Source organism: Anolis carolinensis, chromosome 3 (assembly GCF_035594765.1).
Source record: "Anolis carolinensis isolate JA03-04 chromosome 3, rAnoCar3.1.pri, whole genome shotgun sequence".
Classification (NCBI taxonomy): domain Eukaryota; kingdom Metazoa; phylum Chordata; class Lepidosauria; order Squamata; family Dactyloidae; genus Anolis; species Anolis carolinensis.
The window spans coordinates 253,160,079-253,181,185 of record NC_085843.1 but is presented as its reverse complement, the minus strand read 5'-3'; the positions used below and the strand labels follow the sequence as shown (position 1 = coordinate 253,181,185).

The 21,107-nt window shown below is 42.3% G+C and overlaps 1 protein-coding gene across 3 annotated transcripts in view; it reads left to right on the top strand.

The window, feature by feature from the left end:
- The window catches only part of trip12 (thyroid hormone receptor interactor 12), a 105,137-nt gene that overhangs the window by 34,732 nt on the left and 49,298 nt on the right, over nucleotides 1–21,107 (top strand). For all 3 annotated transcript variants that reach the window (XM_062976617.1, XM_008106225.3, XM_062976616.1), the window contains 7 exons: nucleotides 5,306–5,411; nucleotides 7,444–7,580; nucleotides 9,363–9,446; nucleotides 10,323–10,418; nucleotides 11,602–11,750; nucleotides 14,092–14,127; nucleotides 14,421–14,516. In XM_062976617.1, coding sequence (XP_062832687.1) covers nucleotides 5,306–5,411; nucleotides 7,444–7,580; nucleotides 9,363–9,446; nucleotides 10,323–10,418; nucleotides 11,602–11,750; nucleotides 14,092–14,127; nucleotides 14,421–14,516 — 704 coding nt within the window. The remainder of the gene's footprint in view (nucleotides 1–5,305; nucleotides 5,412–7,443; nucleotides 7,581–9,362; nucleotides 9,447–10,322; nucleotides 10,419–11,601; nucleotides 11,751–14,091; nucleotides 14,128–14,420; nucleotides 14,517–21,107) is intronic.

Here is a 21,107-nt window from a genome sequence, read left to right as displayed (position 1 = left end):
GTGCCATCCGTAAACTGATGTTGATCCATGAGCTGTCAGCTTCAGATTTTTTGTGAGATTCCAGAAGAGTCTGTAGGAAAAAAAATATATAATTACTAGTACATTGGAGGGAAATGCTGATGCCTGTCATCAGATAGCTTGAGACATACTGGTGTGTAACCACCATGTATGAGTTCAGACTTACAATTCATAAGTATGACACTGGATCTCAGCTTGTATAAACTTTCTGGATTTGTCTACTGAAATGTTTATGAAGTGCCAGTCCTGTGCTAACATTACTGGAATAGCCATTGTGTGTCATTCTGTAGTATAGGAAGATAGTCAGTTGAAAATTATTACAAAATGTAACTTTAGAATATTCAAATATATAGAATTTGGATGATTTGAACTAGTTATACTCTTTGCTGGATTCGTCCTTCAACATCAGGAGTCCCTCAGTGAGGGAGAGAGGGCGGGATATAAAACAAAGTAAATAAACATTATTCATTTAACTTACTTGGATGTGAATTTAAAATTGGAGTTACCGTGGTTCATATACTCTCTGCCATTGAACTGGTTATTTATAAAAAAGAGTGACTTCATCAGAATCATGTTTTTAACATTAAGATGCACATATTTTCTCAATCAGCATGGCTACTGTTGGTATTCTGTCATTAACCTATTGATGGCACTGAATGACATGGTGGTGAGCAAGAGTTGTACACAACCATCTTCTCAATTTGCCTTTTAAAACAGTGCCTCCAAATACATGGCATTGGCCAAAGTCTGAAAGCTGCCCAGACATGAATGTATTTCTCCGTATTATAAATTAAACCTTTATGATACCCAGAAACAAAAAACAATCCCTGACTATGCAGTCTGTGGGTCAGCTGTCAAAATACTTTCACATTTAATCCCAATTTTCTCCAGCTGAGCACATCTTAGAGTTAGGATTGCAGTGTAAACCAGACTACTAATTTCTCAGAGTTGATTATGAGAATGCATAAATGAATACATGTCACACTATGTCCCAAGATTTTACGGTGACAAAAACACAGGTTTAAATTATTCCTTGCTGTTTTATTTTTTAAATACTCTAATTATACTATTTAAATCAAATTAAAACATTTTCAAAATACTTACATAGATTTGCACAAAATCATTCACTTCTGTTAGGCACTGATAAAAAGCCATTATTTTAATTTGGTAAACAAGGAATCCAGTTGGCCTTGAAACCAGGGAGGGCATGTTACAACCAGGGCACCATAGCAGGGAAGGCCTTTTTCCTTCCCCTCAGACAGTGTATCAGTCTTGGTAGCAAGCAGAGCAGGTATTATAATTAATTATACCTCACTTTTATCTCATGGTTGAAACCCAAAAAACCCAAAGGCATCAGAAGCTGCTTCTCGAAATTGAATCGGCATGTGGCTGATAAGTGGATTTTAATTTCATTATTATGCTCATACATAACTGTAAAAAGAATTTTGAGTGGAATTCTATTTTTGAAATAAAAACATGGTTTAGTATACTAGCTGTACTTATGAAGAAGGTTCCATCTTTCTATCTTGAAGGATAGCAGTTATCAGTATCTTCAGTGTTTTACTTCTTACTCTGAGGAGTAACTCCAGCTATATGAACTTTGACTGACAAAATATAAATGCAATTCATCACCTGCCAAAAGCTGTTGTTCCATCTTGCAGCTTTAGCTCCGGCACATAAGAGCATCCTAAGTCACGAGACATGGATCAGTGAGGAAAATGTTTCTTGAGTAGTAAACATCCCAGGTGCTTCTAGTTAATTAGCTAGAACATGTTCAAGTTGACATTGCAACAGGTTGTTTGGCTATTCTGTACCATATAGTCTGCACTGATGATAGATTAAATCCAGTAAATGGCCCAAGAGGCTTGTCTGAGTACTGAGTCAAAGTAAGTTTGTTCTATTGTCAGATCACCTAGAATTTTCAAAAAGTACTGTACAGATTGTAAAAGAGAAGAAAACATTCCATACTTGTAAGCCAATTCTCTAGTAAAAACAATGCTTAAGGGAAAAAGAATTGTTGAGGAAGAATAAAGGAATTAAATCGGCTCCTGCTTCTGTAGGGACTGGATAAGGCTAGATATGATTCTCCCTTTTCATGAGGCGAGAGGCAGAGTATGAAACCTTACAGAAGCCCTTGATCTGGCCTGGTGCCAGCTTTCACATCAAGCGTAATTGCCAACTTTGTCTGAAAGTGGTGGTGGAGCTACCAATTGGAGGATATGCTTACGTTGCTACACAGAAAACCCTACTCATGGTAAAAGTGACACTACCTGAATCTCATCTGGTTATATAGCATATACTGTGTACATGTATTATAACAACAATTATCAACAATAGATGCTGCTCCCATAGTTCTCCATGAAATAATAACAAATGGTTTAGTGCTGTAATTTCTACACAGAGAGAAACCTTTCCATATAAGACATATTTTCCTTTTGCACTGAGAATTTTTATATTCTTAATGTTCATGGATTTCATACCCACCTTGTATTTTTGGTTGAGGTTTTATTAATGCTCACTGTTACAGCTATTCTCTCAGTTAGGATACTTCTAGGTTTGTTTAGTTTGTTGTGGCTGTCAGGGTCCCTAGAGATAGCGTAGCCAGTGTGGTGTAGTGGTTTAAGAATTGGACTATGACTGGAGACTAGGGTTTGATTTCTCACTCAGCCTTGGAAACCCACTGGATGACTTTGGGCAAATTACACTTCCTCAACCTCAGAAGGATTAATAGCAAACCTCCTCTGAATAAATCTTGCTAAGAACACTTTGTAATAGGGTCGCTGAGGCACACAACAGGAGATATAGGCCCTTGATAGTACTGTGATTTATATTATCAGGAAGGTAGAGATAATTATTGAACCAGTTCAGACGTTGCAATGCTGGCCAAATAAACCACATTTTTCAGCCTGAGAACAAGCTATGTGTTTGCTTGTGCTCTCTGACTTCAATGTATTTTAAAAATGAAAACACATTTTTCTGTGAAATTTGTTTAGATTTCATGTTTTTTACTAGGCAATGAACATAGAAGTAGCAAAGATGAATTTACAATGTTAATGAAAAAAAGAACTGGTTTAAAGCTTATTGTCAGACCAATAAGCCATGGTTTATATGCCTGACATTGTGATTTCTGGTATTAGATTCACTATAGAAAAGTCAGTTTTGTATGTATGTTTGTGGGCGATGAATTTCCAAGACAGCTCCAACTTCCAGAGAGCACTGGGACTCCCATCAACGACGGATCTGGACCACACTTGGCATACATAGTCAGTATGACCAACAGAAAATACTGGAGGCCTTTGGGGTTGGGGGATTGACCCTAGAATTTGGGATTTATCCAGAGAGCATTTGGAACCTAAACTGTGATGGATCTGGACCAAACTTAGAATGCATACCCACTCAAGTTTGAATAATGGTGGGGTTTGAGGGGAATTGACCTTGAATTGTGGGACTTCATTTACATCCAGAGAGCACTCAAAACGAGGGTGGATTTAGACCAAACTTGGCCCACAGACCTGACTTGGCCAACTTTAAATACTAATTACACCAACGTTTTTTGCATTTTCTAATGGGTCCATTCTTAATATCCAAAATCCAACAGTGACAAATGATGATGGGAGTTGTAGTTTACCCATATTCTTATGCATTTTTGAATGGACAAATTCTTTAAATCCAAAACCCAACAATGATCATGTTTTAATGTTCATCGTTATGAAAGACCTAAGCCAGGCATCGCTGGATACCTATGTTAATGTACTTATAAAAATGACATAATTTTTCTTAATCATATTCTTGTTGATAAGCTTAGCTAGTGAAGTTATCTGAATCTGAGTTCTGTATTTTTTTGGAGTGACTCCCAAAATAGAAATTTTCTATAGAAAGGCGGAGAAAAATCTTGCTGGAAAAAATATACATTCGGGAAATAAGAATATGACCCATGTATCTATGAGGTTACATTCCAAGATCCTGTGTAGATACCTGAAACCATGGATAATAGCAAACTCTATATTTTGATTATACTTGGTTCTGATACTATAGAGTTGCAGTGGAGGACCTAGAAAGGCCAACAAATGCTATGGGGGAAATCTTTTTGGAGCCTGGGTAAATGAAAGCATGCATATGCAATTTGTGGATAAGAGGATTATACTGTACTACCAATTATGTGTAATGTTTTTAAAGTACATAATTCAGCGATGGGGAAAGTGAGCCAGTTTCAGTCCCCTGACTCCCAGTTCTCCAAATCCTTTTTAAAAATATTTTTCCATCCAAAATAGCCTCCCACTGTGGGGTAAGTGGGATCTATTTTCTACACCCTCAGTAACCAAAATAGGCATCTTAATAAGGAAGTCAAGTGGAAGATCAGTTATGGTTTATTTCCTGGTTAGTTAAATTTTTTTCTGAACCTGAAACAATTTGGGGTGTCTAGAAACAATTGTTGCTCCTGCAGTAAATGTATGTGACATTTTTCATGAACCCCCTCTCTTTTTTCTTTTTAAGCATTTATTTATTTATTTAAGATATTTCTGCCCCGCCTTTCTCCACGGCCAGACCCAGAGTGGTTTACTGCATAGAAAACACACAATATCAACAATAAAACATAAAATGCAGAGCTAAAGCATACTAAAAACACATATACGATGAAAACCAAGGTTGTCCAGCTCTTCCACTGTGGAAGGGTCCAATGTGGTCGTCCAAGTCTTAATTAAAGCAGAATATGGATAAAGATATAAACACTACATTGCCTAGACTTAATGTGGGATATGATGGAAGACAATTTAAAAAGTGCCTTAGGGCATAATATAGGCATGGTAATATAGTAGTTAAATTGCATTGATGCATGTTTTGTGCCTTGTTTCTGACTTAGGCAACCTAAGAGGAACTTTTCAAGGAGTTTTCTTGGTAAGGTTTGTTCAGAGGGAATTTGCTTTGGTTTTCTTTTGAGGTTGAGAGATTGTGACTTCCCTAAGGTCATTCAATGGGTTTCCATAGATGAGGAGAGATTCAAACTCTGGTTTCCAGTGTTATAATCCAACACTCAAGCCTCTGTCGCATCCACATGCACATAATATGAGCGACACTATGTTTGGTACCGAGTGCATGGTGTTTGTACTCCTAATCTTGTTTTCTTTCAATCCATCTTTAAAGAATCTGTTGCCCTGTGGTAGAAGAAAAGAATGGAAAATGGGCTGGCTGTGAACAATTTAGTTGTTGCAGTTCCCTTGTCCCAGCTCTATCTGTTCAGTGTTTGCACAAAAAATGGCTTTGTAGTAACTATCTTTTGTCCATGTAGGCTTGAGAAAATCAACAAAAAAGCGCAGTGAATCGCCTCCTGCTGAGCTCCCCAGTTTGAGGCGGAGCACACGTCAAAAGACCACGGGCTCCTGTGCTAGTACCAGGTATTGTTGAATTACTGCACTTACTAATATGTTAAAATGACTCATAGTCTTACATTGCGGTGAAGAACTCTAATGAATTTAGAATGCTGATTTTGATTGATAAAGTAGTGGTTTTGATATAATTTGTATAAAATACAACTGACTTCATATTTGATTAAAAGTAAAATATCTGGAAAACAGATATTTTACAAAAGTATATTTTATAGGACTTTTTGCGTTTTCTGTCAATGAGTGTTGGTGTTTCACCAAACTCCAGCTTTCAGGATTCCATAGTACTGAGCCATGACAATTAAAGTGATGTCAAATTGCATTAATTATGCAGTGTAGATGCACTCCAGGAGAACTTGTCATGAAACAGCAGTGTTTTTTCACTTCCTACATAACCATAATGTATCCCCTAACCTCTACAAAGTACTTACCCTTTCCTTTGTACTTGGGAGAGACATGTCTTTCTGGTTCCTTTCCGGAGGTCTATATGACAGTATTTTCTGCCACATGGCTACATTTCCTGTTCTATTCATTTAGAATTTTTATTATTTGTAACAGAGAGTGCAAGTTCATTTTTCCACAGCAATGAATGATGTTGATGTTGATGATACTGAAACTAGCCAGGTGCAAATTGACTTGGAAAAGGAGGACAGTTCTCTGATAATGAGGCTCAGCAAACTAATGAGCAGGCTGACCTTGACGAAACAGGTTACCTATATCGAGCTGACCGTTTGGAATTCAGGGTTCGGAGGAGTGTGAGAATTGCAAACAAGAGGGAGGTTAGAGGCCAGAGAAATGCTTTCATGCTTTGCAAAGGGTATTAAAGCAATGTGTTTGGAGACAAACCTTTGTCAAAGCAACTTTTCATTCCACCAAGAAGCAAGCTCTCGTTTTCCTGGATTATCTTGCAGCCTATGTGTTCATGTTCCTGGGACTTTGTCATGCTCTAATGGGACTTTGTTTATTCCTTGTGATTTCTTGGATTATTCCCTAAGCCTTTATTTTGTAATGAACTTTTGGAACTTTACTTTTGCTTTTAAAGAACTTTTTATCTTTTATTTTTTAATAAACTGAAAAGACTTTATCCTATGTGCAGTTTGGTGTATATAACAAGGTGAAGCTAACCTGAGGTGCGACACCACTGGGCTGGTCACCCATCTGCAGGCCAGAATTATCCTGGGAGTGGGGGGTGGGGAGCACTACTGTCTGGGACAGCTTAGCTGTAGAAGTTTCTGAAGCTCAATATGACCTAATTTGTGTGAATTCGTATATGACTCTTCAGAGAACTACACTTATGTCCCTGACATATTGCAAAAATGTGTATCAGCCCTCTCTGAAAGAAGCTACATGGTGATTAATGTTATCCCACGGGTTTGTGGGGGAGAGAATGTGGTGGCAAGAAGTTTTAGTGCACTGCCATATTTTTGGTTATTTGTTCCCAAAAACACCTCTGCCCACATGTTTGCCTCACCACTCATAGGGCTTACAAGTGTGCTTTAAAAAATATAATGACATTTTCAGTAGAGTATTATGGTGAACTGGTCTTAGTTGTACATGGATTTCATATTTTCCTCTCTTCTCCCTTTTTTCCTTATTTAGAACAAAGGACAGCATTCAGATCTGAAATGCTGTAAATCTTATTCAAAGATTCTAATACATCTTATCATTTAGTCTTGTAAAAATGTGTTATGATTCATTGCTTGTTGTGATCAATATAGAAATTCCACAGTGCCATAGAAATGACAGAAGAATAAATATTTTCTAGGCAGGCTTGTCATGCTTGAACTTCAGACATTTTTGAAATCAGCTGAGCATGGACACGATGTTATTCATGCATCTTTGATTCTTAATATGTCTGTCTTTTGTTTTCTCTGTGATTTTGGTTTAAGCTTCTTTCAAAAGGTTTTTATGTATAGCTTGACTATTTATTGTTTATTGTTCCCTCATGACTCCATGTCTGGGTGGCTTATTTTGAATACTAGTACTTCTAGGTAAAATGTATAGGTCAAATCTGACCAATTTCTATTCACATTTTTGTTTCTAGTCGGCGAGGCTCTGGCCTGGGCAAAAGAGGAGCAGCTGAAGCTCGCCGACAGGAGAAAATGGCTGATCCTGATAACAACCAGGATGGAGTTAATTCTTCAGCTGCACGAGCAGATGAGGCTCCACAGGGAGCTGCAGGTAAGGAAAAGTTAAACAGACTATGTAGAAAGGAGCTTGGTTTTTTTTTTAATTGACCAGTTTCTTCCCCTGTATCTGCTGGTAAATGTCATTTTGAGTTGAAGACACCTTCCAGATCAGTTGGTGATTTGGTGTGACATTTGGATATCTGGTCTGAATCTGCTGCATCTCTCCTTTGCTCCTCCCCTTCCCTCCTTCCCTTGTCAGAGATCTGTGCACTACATCCCCTTCTCTCACTTGAGTGAGTGAGTAAGGGAACAGGCATGTGGTCAGGTGCAGCCACCCTGCCAGTTCAATTTCTTTCCAGCAGCTAAAGATTTGATTACTAACAAAGCCTGGCTTAACGCAGTTCAATATGAATATTGGTGTTATCAAAATCCCTATTAAAATGGTATAGGACAGCAGCAGTATTGAGCACAAATAATGTATAAATAATCAAATCCCCAACATTTTATTTCTGCAAGGGTGGAGGATTAACTACTGAAGGGGGTGAGGGAGAGCTGGGGATTAGCTCCCCAAACAAATTCTGTCTGTCTTCTTATAAATTAACTGTGGTTGAAAAATCATCACGTCTTCAGTAGAGGCAGTCCCCAAGTTACAAACAACATAGATTCTATAGGTTTGCTTTTAAGTTGAATTTGTTTGTAAGTTGGAACAGGTACATTTTTCAAGTATCACTCTAGCCAAATATAAATAAATTATTCTATTTGGATAGCATAGAGAAGGGTTAACATCCCTGTGGAGTTTGTTTTGCTGCCTGTGCCCCTGTTCAGAGGATTCCACCTCACTTCCTGTCCCGGTGATAATTGGATTTTGAAAACTTTGGCTTGTTGTGGAAACAAGGCTTGGTGATGAAGCTTCAGTTGAGACACCTTTTCCCCATGATAACTATTTCATGAGTGATTTTTCCTTCTGAGAGATAGATTCCTCTCACTTCCTATTGTCTCATCCCTGTTCTTAACTATGAGTCATTTGTAAGTTGGATTAGTAACGAGTACTGCCTGTAGTTCCAATTTAATATAATTGTACCCAACCACAAGTCTACCAACTGTACTTTGGTAGGCAGTTTATTGAACAATAGAGAATGGTACCTTCTCTGCAATTTTCTTTGTTGTTCATGGTAACTATTTTAAGCTCGTAATCGTTAGTAAATCCTATTGAAATTAGTGGACCTTCTGAGTGAACATGGAAAAGATTGCATTTTTATCTATGATTTCTTGTAGCCAAGCATCTTAAAAAATAGAAGCCTGTTTTACGTCTTACCTGTTGAGAGAATCAAGAAGGTGTTTGCTCTGTTTTACACTGTGTTTTTGACAGCTACAAAGCTGCTATTACACTCAAATCCCACAAATGAGGTTAGAGAGATCTCATTGACAGGCTTATTACAGAGAGCAGAGCAAACAGAGCTCTGATTATAATTCTCAATTCTGACATTTGTCACTTTTCTGTTAAATGAAATACTGTTGAACCTTTTTTACAATGATTGTATAATGCCCTACACCTCTGGTTTCAATACATTGCTTATTTGATCAAAATTCTGAATGTTTGAATCACATGTGTTGCTGAAAGTTGAAACTGACCTTGTGTGCAAGTGCAGTCTTTCCATACTATGTGGGTCAAGACTAAAAATAAACCTGCTTTTTGTATGCCTATTCCTATTTCCATTGGAGTCATTAAAGGTTTTCTTTTGACTGCTTCTGAAGGAATAATTCACTAGTATTTAACAAGTATGTATACAGTGTGATATATTAATATACTACTACTGACTTTTTTCTCATTTAGCCTCTAGTTCTGTTGCTGGGGCAGTGGGCATGACCACCTCTGGTGAAAGTGAATCAGATGATTCTGAGATGGGGAGATTGCAAGGTACAAACTAAGACTTCTTATGTTACATTCGTGACAACTGCAAATATCTAGCTGCCTTTAGAATTCTGAAAAGTTGAGACCTATCTAGTAAGCTATGTAATGTTTTTATGTGTTTTGAGAAAAAAAAAACATGTGGTTTAACTAACATTATTTTTCAGGATTGTAATATAATAACTACAACCTTCTCTCTCTAGTTAAGTCTGGGTGCTAATGGCCTATTAGCAGTTTTTCAGCTTTAATGAAATTCATTCAAAGTAAATAGGTTGGAAACTGAATTATAATTTAAAGAACTGTTCATGTGCAGTTGTAAAATCCACTTAACTCTTTAAAAGCACAGCTTTTCAGAAAACATTTTATACTTTTGTAATGTTTTCATCTGCAGGACACCTGATATTTACTTTCTTACAGATACCTGTTTCTTGTGTTGGAGCATAAAATCAATGTATTTTAAAATTAATTTCCTGTATTTTACCTGGCTTAACCAGGAGTTCAGATATTGCTTGCTTGGATAGGAGTTATCTATATTGTAAAATGTTAAAAATACTTCAAGAATTGGGGGTCAATAACAGTACATTTAGAAACAGAAACCCTTTTATGTTGTTGCTATTTCAGCACTTGTAGACAACCTGGTAAAGAAAAACTTTATGCTGCGTTTTAGTTTTGAGATTTATGACATTTTTGTAAATCTAGGTTCTGCAAATTCAAATGGCTCCTGCAATTAAATCTGAATGGGAATCTATTCTTCTGAAATTGTGCAGCATAAGATTTAATCACTGAAAAATGTGTGTTATGAAATTGAAAGTCTCTATTATCTGAATTACATTTTTTGTTGTTAAGCATGAGTTTCACACATATGTGTTGACTTGTTTTCTTCAGCTCTACTGGAAGCTAGGGGACTCCCTCCACATCTGTTTGGTCCTCTTGGTCCTCGAATGTCACAGCTGTTCCATCGGACAATTGGAAGTGGAGCTAGTAAGTAAACCACGTTGTATGTTTTAGAATCTTAGTTACTGACTCACTACATGATGTCACCATTCTATAGGGCTGTTTCTCAGTATTAGATTTATAAGCTTATTTTTTTGCCAACATGATCTTGTTCAAGCACCTTGACAACTGCCTTAGTCAAATTTAGCCTTCAGGCTTATAAACTTGATAATAATGTTTAAGTTTAATTTATTATCATGTTCAGAACAGGATATACAAGTGCTTTCTTCTTTTTTTTAGTAAACTGCTTCTTTTTAACCTTAGCAGAGGACAACTCTAACATAATCTTGCAATGATGGTTGTTTCATTATCAGTGATACACTGTTGTAGTGTAGCTCAGAAATGCAGTAGTTCACTTTGGTCATAAATTATTCTTGTCTATTTATTTGTATACTGAATGAGTGAACAATGGTTATATAAAGAAGAATTGTTCTGTTTTCTTTTATAGAGACATAACACTGGTTCTTATAAAAACTTATGAAGAATAATTCTGCCTGCTTAATCTTAAGCAATTTTCAGTATCATGACACAGCAATGGAGCATAATGAAAAACATAGTAGCACAATGCTATAGTGGAGAACTATACATTATATAGGTTATTAAACATTTAATTTAGTGACCTCCAGAGATGCCACTACTCACTCATGACAAGGTCTCAAATGTTAGTACTGGATTGTGCAATCAGGAGAGAGAAGAGATTTCACAATATGAGACTACACATACATTTGCAGCTTAATTTAAAGGGTGATACAGACCAGACTAGTTAAGATTAAGACATGTCTTGAGCAGAAATGTCTTGGGATGACCTGCCCTGACATGTACCCTAAGAATAATTATGTTGCTGTAACTGTAAAATGCCTTCCAGCATGGTGTTGTTTCTGTTTTGTCAAGATGGAATGAACTTGAAAATTCAGTTGAATACTGTGTGCATCTTGATGACTGAATTATTATCAAATATTGCTGGTGTATTTGATAACTGCTTATATAATATTTACAGAGTGATAAGAAATTTGTATATGTATTCAGGTTTATTAGTGCCCTTGTTCAACTTTGTGTTGGCCAGCTAATGAAAATATACTGTTTCTTTTGGTTAGGTTTATGATCCAGAAACCTAACACATGTTCCAGAATGTAACAGAAAATATTCTTTTTCAAATGCCCTATTTTTCTAGGTTCTAAGGCTCAGCAACTTCTACAGGGTCTCCAAGCTACTGATGAGAGTCAGCAATTACAGTCTGTGATTGAAATGTGTCAGTTGTTGGTTATGGGAAATGAAGAAACCTTGGGAGGATTTCCAGTAAAGAGTGTTGTGCCAGCTCTGGTAATGATCAATATTCATGTACTGCTTTCAACAATGCTGCCCCATGTACTGTGTCTTATGAAGAAGTAAATGCATCAATAGTGACATTGCATCTGTCTATAAATGTGTTGGAGCAAGATTTCATCAGTAAACTTGCTGAGCTAATGTACAAATAAAAATAACTTCATTTTCAAAAAATACTTCTTGGTACTTTACTGGAGATGATATGTAGAGGTTTTAGACCAGTGGTTTTTAACTTGTGGGTCCACAGATGTTTTGGCTTTCAACTCCCAGAAATCCTAACTACTGGTAAAGTGGCTGGGATTTCTGGGAGTTGTAGGCCAAAACACTTGGTGACCCACAGGTTGAGAACCACTATTTTAGACTAAGGCAGAGGAGCAATGTGGTTGTTTGGTCCTAGCTGCCTAGAAGGTGAATTAAGCTGGCTTTGAAAGCACCACAAGAGCTGTTGGTTGATGAGATGTAGTCTTCTAAATTGTAATTACTTTAGTGGAACTTCATAACCAGTAAGTTCAGTTGGTTTATTCTGATCTTGAATAAGCAAGTATACATTATGCAAGATTTAGGTTTTGGTGCTAGCACTAATGCAACCTGGTTGAAATTGTGGAAAATGTATGTATTTGCTGCTTTATCACACAGTTGTACAGTTTGAGTCTCCATTATCCAAAATGCTTGGGACCAGATGTTTCTGAATTTTGGAATGTCTAGATCAGCATATACTTAGTAAATAAGGGGGAAAGAGATATTCCCATGTCCAGCACCTGCTGAGTTTTTCCTCAAGGAGTCAAGACAAGGAAAAGAGAAGAGGGGGAAGAGGGTAGGACTTTGCTTACAGAAGGCCACTGTAAAAGGAAGATGTCCTAGATGCTTTGCCATCTGTCAGCACACGTTTTGGCTTTTTAGCAAAACAGTTGGGAAGGGCGGAGAAAATGCTCCATGCCACCCCTCCATTCTTTTTCATTCCCTCTTGACTGGATACAGGTGGTGGTCCTCATGGCCTGCTGCACATTGCCTTCGGATGTGCAGAAGGTTTGCATGGGAGCAACAAATCAAAAAGTTTCAGGTTTTTTAGTATTTTAAGTTTCAGGTTAAGGGCAACTCAGCTTACACTGCAGGATAATATGATGACTGTTTTGTATGTTGTTTCTGGTTTCCTCTTGCTATGTTAAAATAAGGTTTAGGATATGAAAGTGTGTACTTATTTTTTTCATTTGATATATCAATGCATGTTAAATCAAACTCCATAACCTTGTATTCATGATTACCTTTTAACACTGTTTTTGAAAAAAGAGAACATTGGCTAAGATTTAATAACTTAGAAAACAATGTCTTTTAAAGCAAAAAAAGTAAGCATGAATCATTGGGAATATTTTAAAGGCAGAGATGGGGAAGAATAGAGAGTCTAGACATACCCCACCCAGACACCTTGCACAGGCTGGATAATTTCAGCAGCTAAATCTTGCCCTAATACTATTTGTTTCACAGACACTGTTAAATGGAACTCCTCCAGTTGGCACCTTGATTGGGAATACTTTTCTTTTTCATCCTTGTGCAAGGAATGAGTAAAGTGGGCCCAGACAGAACTTTGAGATTCCAGATGAATCTCTTGGTTAAGACTTTCTGTCTAGGCTAGTTCACTCCTCCCTAACCTTTTTTCACACAGGAAGCGAGGTGACAGATAAGAAAACTAGCGACAAGATTTCAAGAGGGAAATACCTTGTTCCAAAAGCCTCAGAAGAAGAGGTGGGCCAGATCTGACAAGGGGGCTGGAACTTTGCCAATCCCTTCCTTAAAACAGGGGTTGTAAAGTGGAACCCTGGCATTTCCTGCAGTCTTCTGAGACACTTTTTACAGCTCTTTACAGTGCCTAGGCCACTCTTTTTCTGGCAAAGGGGGGTAGTTGGAAGCCACCAAAAGCAATTATTCATCTTTTGTACAACAATTTCCCTGCCACATCTAGTTGTATTGCATTTTAAAAGCATTCTGGGTAGTCCATTCAGCCCGTATGAAGTCTTGCAGACATAAAACTGGTTCCCATGGCGCCAGTGTTGTCCATTCTTACCGTAAAAAGCACCTTCCACTGTTTGTTCTTAACTGAAAGTTGATGTCTAATAAATAGGGCATATTTTTGTCTGAAGAAAGGTTAGTTACTACTAGAACAGAGCCTTTCTTCTGAAGTACCTTGTCTGTGAAAGTAGCTCTAAAAGGAAGCTAGGGCCATTGACATGCTATCAGACTATTTTAAGAAATAGGAAAAAGATTTGCTCCCCACATTTTTAAGGCTTTAAATCTTCTCCTTTCACATGGTGTGAAATCACTACTACTTTTATTTTGTTTTTAGATAACATTGCTGCAAATGGAGCACAACTTTGACATTGTAAGTATTTCATGCATAATTTCAGGTAATTCTTATAGTTAGCATAATTAGTTTGCACATTCTAAATAGCAATGAAAACTGCTTGTCAGTGGCAGTTTCTCATGATGACAACATGCTACCTTCACAATCAAATAAATATTCCTCTTGATTGAAAGTTTCTGGGAAACAACTGGGAGCAGACTGCAGCCCTTCTTTGTTGTTCATTGGCTGCTATTGGAAAGAGGACATTGGACTAAATAGCCTCTGATCTGATTCAGCAGAGCTATTCTGATATTTGTATGTCGTTTTTATAGATGAATCATGCTTGTCGGGCCTTAACCTATATGATGGAAGCACTTCCAAGATCATCTGCTGTTGTGGTAGATGCCATTCCTGTTTTTTTGGAAAAGGTAATAATGTTAGAATTGGTTGCAACAGTAAGTTCCTATTTCTAGCCATCACAGGGCCATTGAAAATGTAATTTGAAAGGCTGCAGTATATTTCTTGCCTGCCATCTGAGGATAACATAACTTTTTTTCTTCGTGTACTCTGTGAATGCACACTAATGGAGAGGCTGCGCCTGCGCAGGTCCCAACGGAAAACTCTTCCCAAGCTGAAGTTTAAATTTTGGCGGTAGCCACGCCCCTCCGTCCCCGGAGGGCATATAAGGCAGCCCTCGGCGTCTCCTCCCCAGTTCCTTTTTTTCCGCCGCAAGGTTCACTTCGGATTCTCATGTCTACGACTCGCTTCAAGCATTGCACTCAGTGTGCCGCTAAGATTCCTGATTCCGACGGCCACGCCAAGTGCCTCTACTGCCTCGGGGAGGCACATGTCGTCGGTACCTGCCGTTTCTGCCTGGCCCTAACGGCTCAGGCAAGGAAGAATAGAGCCGCGAGGCTTAGAGCGGCGCTCTACGAAAAATCGCTTGCCCCTGAACCCGCTCCGTCGACTTCGGGCACGAAGCCGCCGCTTAATCCGGGATCGATGTCGGCTCCAACACCTAAAGCTCCCTCGGTCTCGTCTAAGGCGTCCAGAGCCTCCAGATCGTCTAAGGCCGCTAAACCACCGTGCACACTCACCACGGCTACGGTGTCGACACGTTCTGGCCGGGTCGGCCCTTCCTCGACATCGAGCTCGGTGGCTTCCGTATCCTCGGCTCGATCCCATCTCGGAGCTCCTCCGTCGACCTCGGCGATGAAGATCGCCCTGAAAAGGGCTCACGAGGAAGCTCGTCGGACCCAATCCGACTCAGCAATGGTCCCTCCCACACCGGGTAAATCCTTGAGGATTCCATCGAAGCAACCGCTCGCTAAGAAGAGGGCAACCCAACGCTCTTCCTCTTCTGCTTCCTCCAAGGTGGACGTCCTTTCTTCGGCGACTTCCTCTAGAAGATCCTCTCCGATCGCTCCCGCTCAGCGACCTCGCCAACCTTCTCCTCAGCAACTTTCTGATGGCGAGTTGCAGGACTCACCCCACCACTCCACCCAGACAGTGGTCAGGGTGCCATCTCCTCGACCTGTTGTCTCTCATCGTTCGTCTCGTCAACAGCTTTTTCCCCCGACCTCGACACCGGAACGGGGTAGACAGACCACTCGCCTGGCTCGAGCGGCCCAGGCCTCGGCCTCCAAAGAAACTCGGCCACAGATGGCTCCTGCTCTTGAGGTTTTGCCGCCACCAGAGACTGTGTTGTCATCTCCCCCCCAGTCCCCTCAAGGGGCTGGGGACGATGAGGTCGATATAGATCGCCCTGACTCCGCTCTCTCGGCCTCGGTGGTATCCTTAGGCCTCGATCTCTCTCCTCCTCATGACGCCTATGAGGTGGACCCTCCTTCGCCTACCGACAACATTCGGGCCTTCTCCGAACAGATGATTAGAATGGCCGATGCCCTGGGTCTGGAAATCAAGCAGACTTCCAAAGCAGTGACTGACCCGGTCTTCAAACGGGTCCAAGCCCAGGCCCCTCCAGCCACGCTGTTGCCATTTTTGCCTTATCTCCTAGATGTCATCCAATCTTCGTGGAAGACTCCTTCCTCGATCCCTCCTACCTCGAAGAGAATCGAGTCTTGGTATCGTACAGATGACGACACTTTAGAATGGCTTAAACACCATCCCGACCCGAACTCCATGGTCGTTAAAGCTTCTCAGTCTTCCGGCCGTGAATCCACTACCCCTGCAGACAGAGAGGGCAAGAGGTTTGACGCGGTCGGTCGGAAGCTCTATTCCGGAGCCCTTCTACTCTGTAGAATGGCGAACTATGGGGCCTGTATGGGGGCATACCAGCAGATCCTTTGGGAAAAAGCTCAGCCCTTCTTCTCTAAATTGTCGGATGAAGACCGGTCCGTCATGTCCACCCTCCAACAAGAGGCCGACTCGCTAGCACATCATCAAATCCAGATGGCTAAGCATACGGGCGACACGGCCGGCAAAATGATCGCCCACGCCATTGCCATTCGTCGCCACGCCTGGCTGAGGTCGTCCGGCTTGTCTTCCTCCTCCAGGCAAGTCATTGAAGACCTCCCCTTCGACGCCATGGGCCTCTTTAATTCCGGTACGGACGACAAGCTCAAAACCAATCATGACTTTAAAGTTCTGGCCACTAAATGTGGTGACCAACCTCAAACACACCGCACCAAGTGGTTTCCTCAACGTTTTCGGCGCTTCCCGCCTCCCTCTTACCGCCAGCAATCCTTCAGGCGTCCCTCGGTATCCAACAACCAGAACCGCCAACAGCCTCGTCGGGCGACTCAGCCGCAGAGACAACGTGGCCGTACCACCCCCACCGCTGGTCAACCTCACCGGCGCTCCTGACGCCATCTCTCCCTCCAGAGACTCTTTCTTCGGTACCGATGCGGTTCTCACTCCTCTGCACCTCTCTCTTCCGCCAAATCAACCTCATGGTCTCTTTCTGGACCGCCTGGCTCCCTTCTTTCACCGTTGGAAATCTATTACTTCAGATGCCTGGGTTCTCAAAATTGTCCAAGAAGGCTATGCCTTAGAGTTCGAGGGGCTCCCGCCCACGGGACAGGTCCTCCTCTCCAACCCTTCCCGAGAAATTCTTGCAGAGGTCGACGCCCTCCTCGCGAAAGGGGCTATTCGGCCCTCTCCATCGGTACGGGACCCTCAAAGCTTCTTCTCCAGATACTTCACGGTCCCGAAGAGAGGCGGGGGCCTCTGCCCCATTCTGGACTTACGTATGCTCAATACCTTCATACGCCCGACCAAGTTCAGGATGGTGTCCATCGCCTCCATCCTGCCGATGCTTCAACGCGGAGACTACTTCGTGTCTATAGACCTACGAGACGCTTATTTCCACGTAGCGATTCGAGAAGCCCACAGGCGTTTCCTCTGCTTCAAAGTTCTCGACCAAACCTACCAGTTCACCGTTTTACCCTTTGGCCTCGTTACGGCCCCAAGGGTCTTTACCAAGGTCGTCGCCGTTGTGGCTGCCCACCTCCGACTCCAGGGGATCACAGTCTTTCCTTATCTGGACGACTGGCTTCTGGTCGAATCCGACCCTGCCCTCCTCCGACGTCACGTCGACTACACCCTCTCTCTTCTAGAGTCTCTCGGTCTCCAGCTAAACCACGACAAATCTCACCTCACCCCGTCGAACAAAATTCGCTTCATCGGTGCCCTGTTCGACTCAATCGCTCGGACTGTCTCCCTCCCGCTCGACAGGTTTCTAGCCCTTCGCCAACAAATCATCTTCTGCGAGACCCACCGGAGGGTTCGGGCTCGATCCATCCAAGTACTGCTCGGCCACATGGCCTCCACAGTCCTCACGACCCCGTTTGCCAGGCTCCATCTCCGGACCCTGCAGAGGTGGTTCATAGACGTTTTCAAGCCATTTCGCCACCCCAACTCGAGGTTTCTCTCGGTCCCGCCCCATGTTTGTCGGTCGCTTCTCTGGTGGAAATCCCTCTCCAACGTCTGCAGGGGTCTTCCGTTCCACCCGATTCCCCCCTCCACCACCATAACCACGGACTCATCCAATTTCGGCTGGGGAGCCCACATGAAGGGTCTCACTGTTCGAGGCCTCTGGTCTCCCTCCGAGAAGGCCAATCACATAAACTTTCTGGAACTCCTTGCTATCTTCAAGGCTCTGAAAGCCTTCTCCCGCCTGATCTCCCAAAGGTCTGTCCTCGTCCAATCAGACAACACGGTAGCAGTCTTCTACATCAACAAACAGGGCGGCACGGGTTCAAGGAAGCTGATGCTCCTCTCCTCCCAGCTGTGGTATTGGTGCATAGCCCGCAACATCCAAATCTCGGCGATTCACCTTCCCGGGATCCAGAACAACTTGGCAGACGCCCTCAGCAGGATGACGACTTCCTCCCACGAGTGGATGCTCGACCCCGAGACTCTTCTTTCTCTTTTTCACAAATGGGGTTTCCCCACTCTAGACCTTTTCGCTTCTCCCCAGAATGCTCAGCTGCCTCGATACGGGGCAAGACTTCCCCCGTCCTCCTCTCCAGGCTGCCTGGGAGACGCCTTCCTTCTGGACTGGTCTGCGGAACCGATCTACCTCTTTCCGCCTTTTCCTCTCATACCAAAGGTCCTACAAAAACTCCGGTCGGTACCGACGTCGGCAATCCTGATAGCTCCAGCCTGGCCCCGTCAACCTTGGTTCCCGGCTCTTCTTCATCTCTCCAGAGCGACCTTCTTCACTCTGCCCCTTCTACCTCACCTCTTGTCCAGGGAGAACGGCCAGATCCTGCACCCGGATCTCCCCTCTCTACATCTCACTGTTTGGAGGATTCTCGCCTGACCTCCCTCCCGCACAACCTACAGGAGGTCCTCCGCGCAGCTCACAAACCGGCTACAACCAGGGCCTACACTTATAAAGTTTCTCGCTTTCGTTCCTTTCTTCGCTCCCGGGGAATTACTGCCTTCCCAACCTCGGTACCGATTGTCCTGGACTTCCTTATGTCTTTGGCGGACCAAAAACTTTCTCTTGCTTCTATGAAATCTTACTTGGCCGCTCTATCCTGGTGTTTTCAGCAACATGGTAGACCGTCGTTGTTCTCCGATCACCTTGTCAAAACCTTCTTGAAAGGATACAATAACATCTGCCCACCGTCTCAACCTCCTACTCCGGGGTGGAACCTCGAGCTCGTGCTTTCCCAGCTCACTGCCTCCCCTTTTGAACCATTGGCTTCGACCGACCTACGTCTCCTTTCTTGGAAAGTTGCCTTCCTGGTGGCCATAACCTCGGCGCGCAGACCCTCGGAGCTGGCGGCCCTTCGGGTTGATGAACCTTACCTCCGCTTTCATCATGACCGCGCCGTCCTCCGTCCGGACATCACCTTCCTTCCCAAGGTGGTCTCGGCCTTTCACCTTAACCAGGACATTGTCCTTCCCGCCTTCTTCCCAGACCCCTCGTCTCCCCTTGAGCGGAGACTGCACCTCCTCGATGTGCGTAGAGCACTTCTTTTCTACCGGGACCGTACTAAGGACATTCGAAAGTCCCCAAAACTTTTTGTGGCCCATGCTCCAGATAAACTGGGCAATCCTATTTCTTCACAAAGACTGTCCCATTGGATCGCTCAGGCCATTGAACTGGCCTATGAACTAGCCAAACGACCTCCTCCTCCGTCAGTCCGCCCGCGCTCGACGAGAGGTCTCTCCACGTCGACTGCCTTCCTAAGGGGCATCCCCCTGGACTCCATTTGCAGGGCAGCGATCTGGTCCAACCCCCTTACATTCGTGTCTCACTATAGGGTAGACCAAAAAACTTTAAAGGATTCAGCCTTTGCTAGGGCAGTTTTATCTTCATGCTTGTCCTAAACCTTATGCATTTATGACTTCTCTGTGGATGTTTTCCCCATGCGACTTTTTTGTCGTTTTTCCTGTTCGGTACATGTTTGCACTGTTCTCTTTGACAATTTGTGCCTTATTTGCGTCTGCCTTCCCCCTTTGGGGGAATGATGTTCCTACTTACACATGTGCTCTTAAATGGTTATATCATGCCTTACCGGGTTGCTCTCGGTGTTTGGCGTGTGTTAATGCAATACTTTAATGGGTCCTCGGACCATGTTTTGATGTTTAATAAACATATGTTTGGACATTTTCTCGTTGTCAGGGTTTGCTTAGCCCGCCTCCGAGACCTAAGCTTGCTAGTCTCCATTAGTGTGCATTCACAGAGTACACGAAGAAAAAGGACAGGTTGCTTACCTGTAACCATGTTTCTTCGAGTGTACTCTGTGAATTCACACAAGCCCGCCCTTCCTTCCCCTCTGGCAAACCCTCTTCCTTTCTCGTTGCCTTAGCGGCGTAGGAACTGGGGAGGAGACGCCGAGGGCTGCCTTATATGCCCTCCGGGGACGGAGGGGCGTGGCTACCGCCAAAATTTAAACTTCAGCTTGGGAAGAGTTTTCCGTTGGGACCTGCGCAGGCGCAGCCTCTCCATTAGTGTGAATTCACAGAGTACACTCGAAGAAACATGGTTACAGGTAAGCAACCTGTCCTTATCTTCTTGTCTGTATTTTAAACACCTTTGCTCAATGCAAAACCTATAGTTTGGAAAGGTATTTTTGTGTCTCTCTGTTTAATCTAATAAAGGTATTAGTACCATGGAGACTTTGGAATTTGCAGCATGTATCCTTTTCTCCTCCTGTATTCAAAAACCCATTGTGAAAGACTAGCAGATTGGTGTATTCCTGGTGGTTTTTCTTTCTTTTTCTTTTTCTAAAAAAATTTCCTTTATTACTTACTAGCAGGCTAATTTATTCATATTGTTTCTGACGTGTCTTCTGCAATTTTTCTTCAGCTGGAACTTTGAGGTTCACTAGCAGCGAAAAAAAGAGGGTAGAGACAAATGACATAATTTTAGAATAACAAACATGCTTTGGAGTAGAATGCTCATCCCAGGGGTTTTAGCATCAGAACTGCTCTTGCAAACTTTTCACTGTAAACTAGTTATCTTTCTAAAGCTTCCATAGAAGTGAGAAGAAAATTGTGCCAAGTTAGAACTGAGCTGGCCCTTGTACCTCTTAAATAAA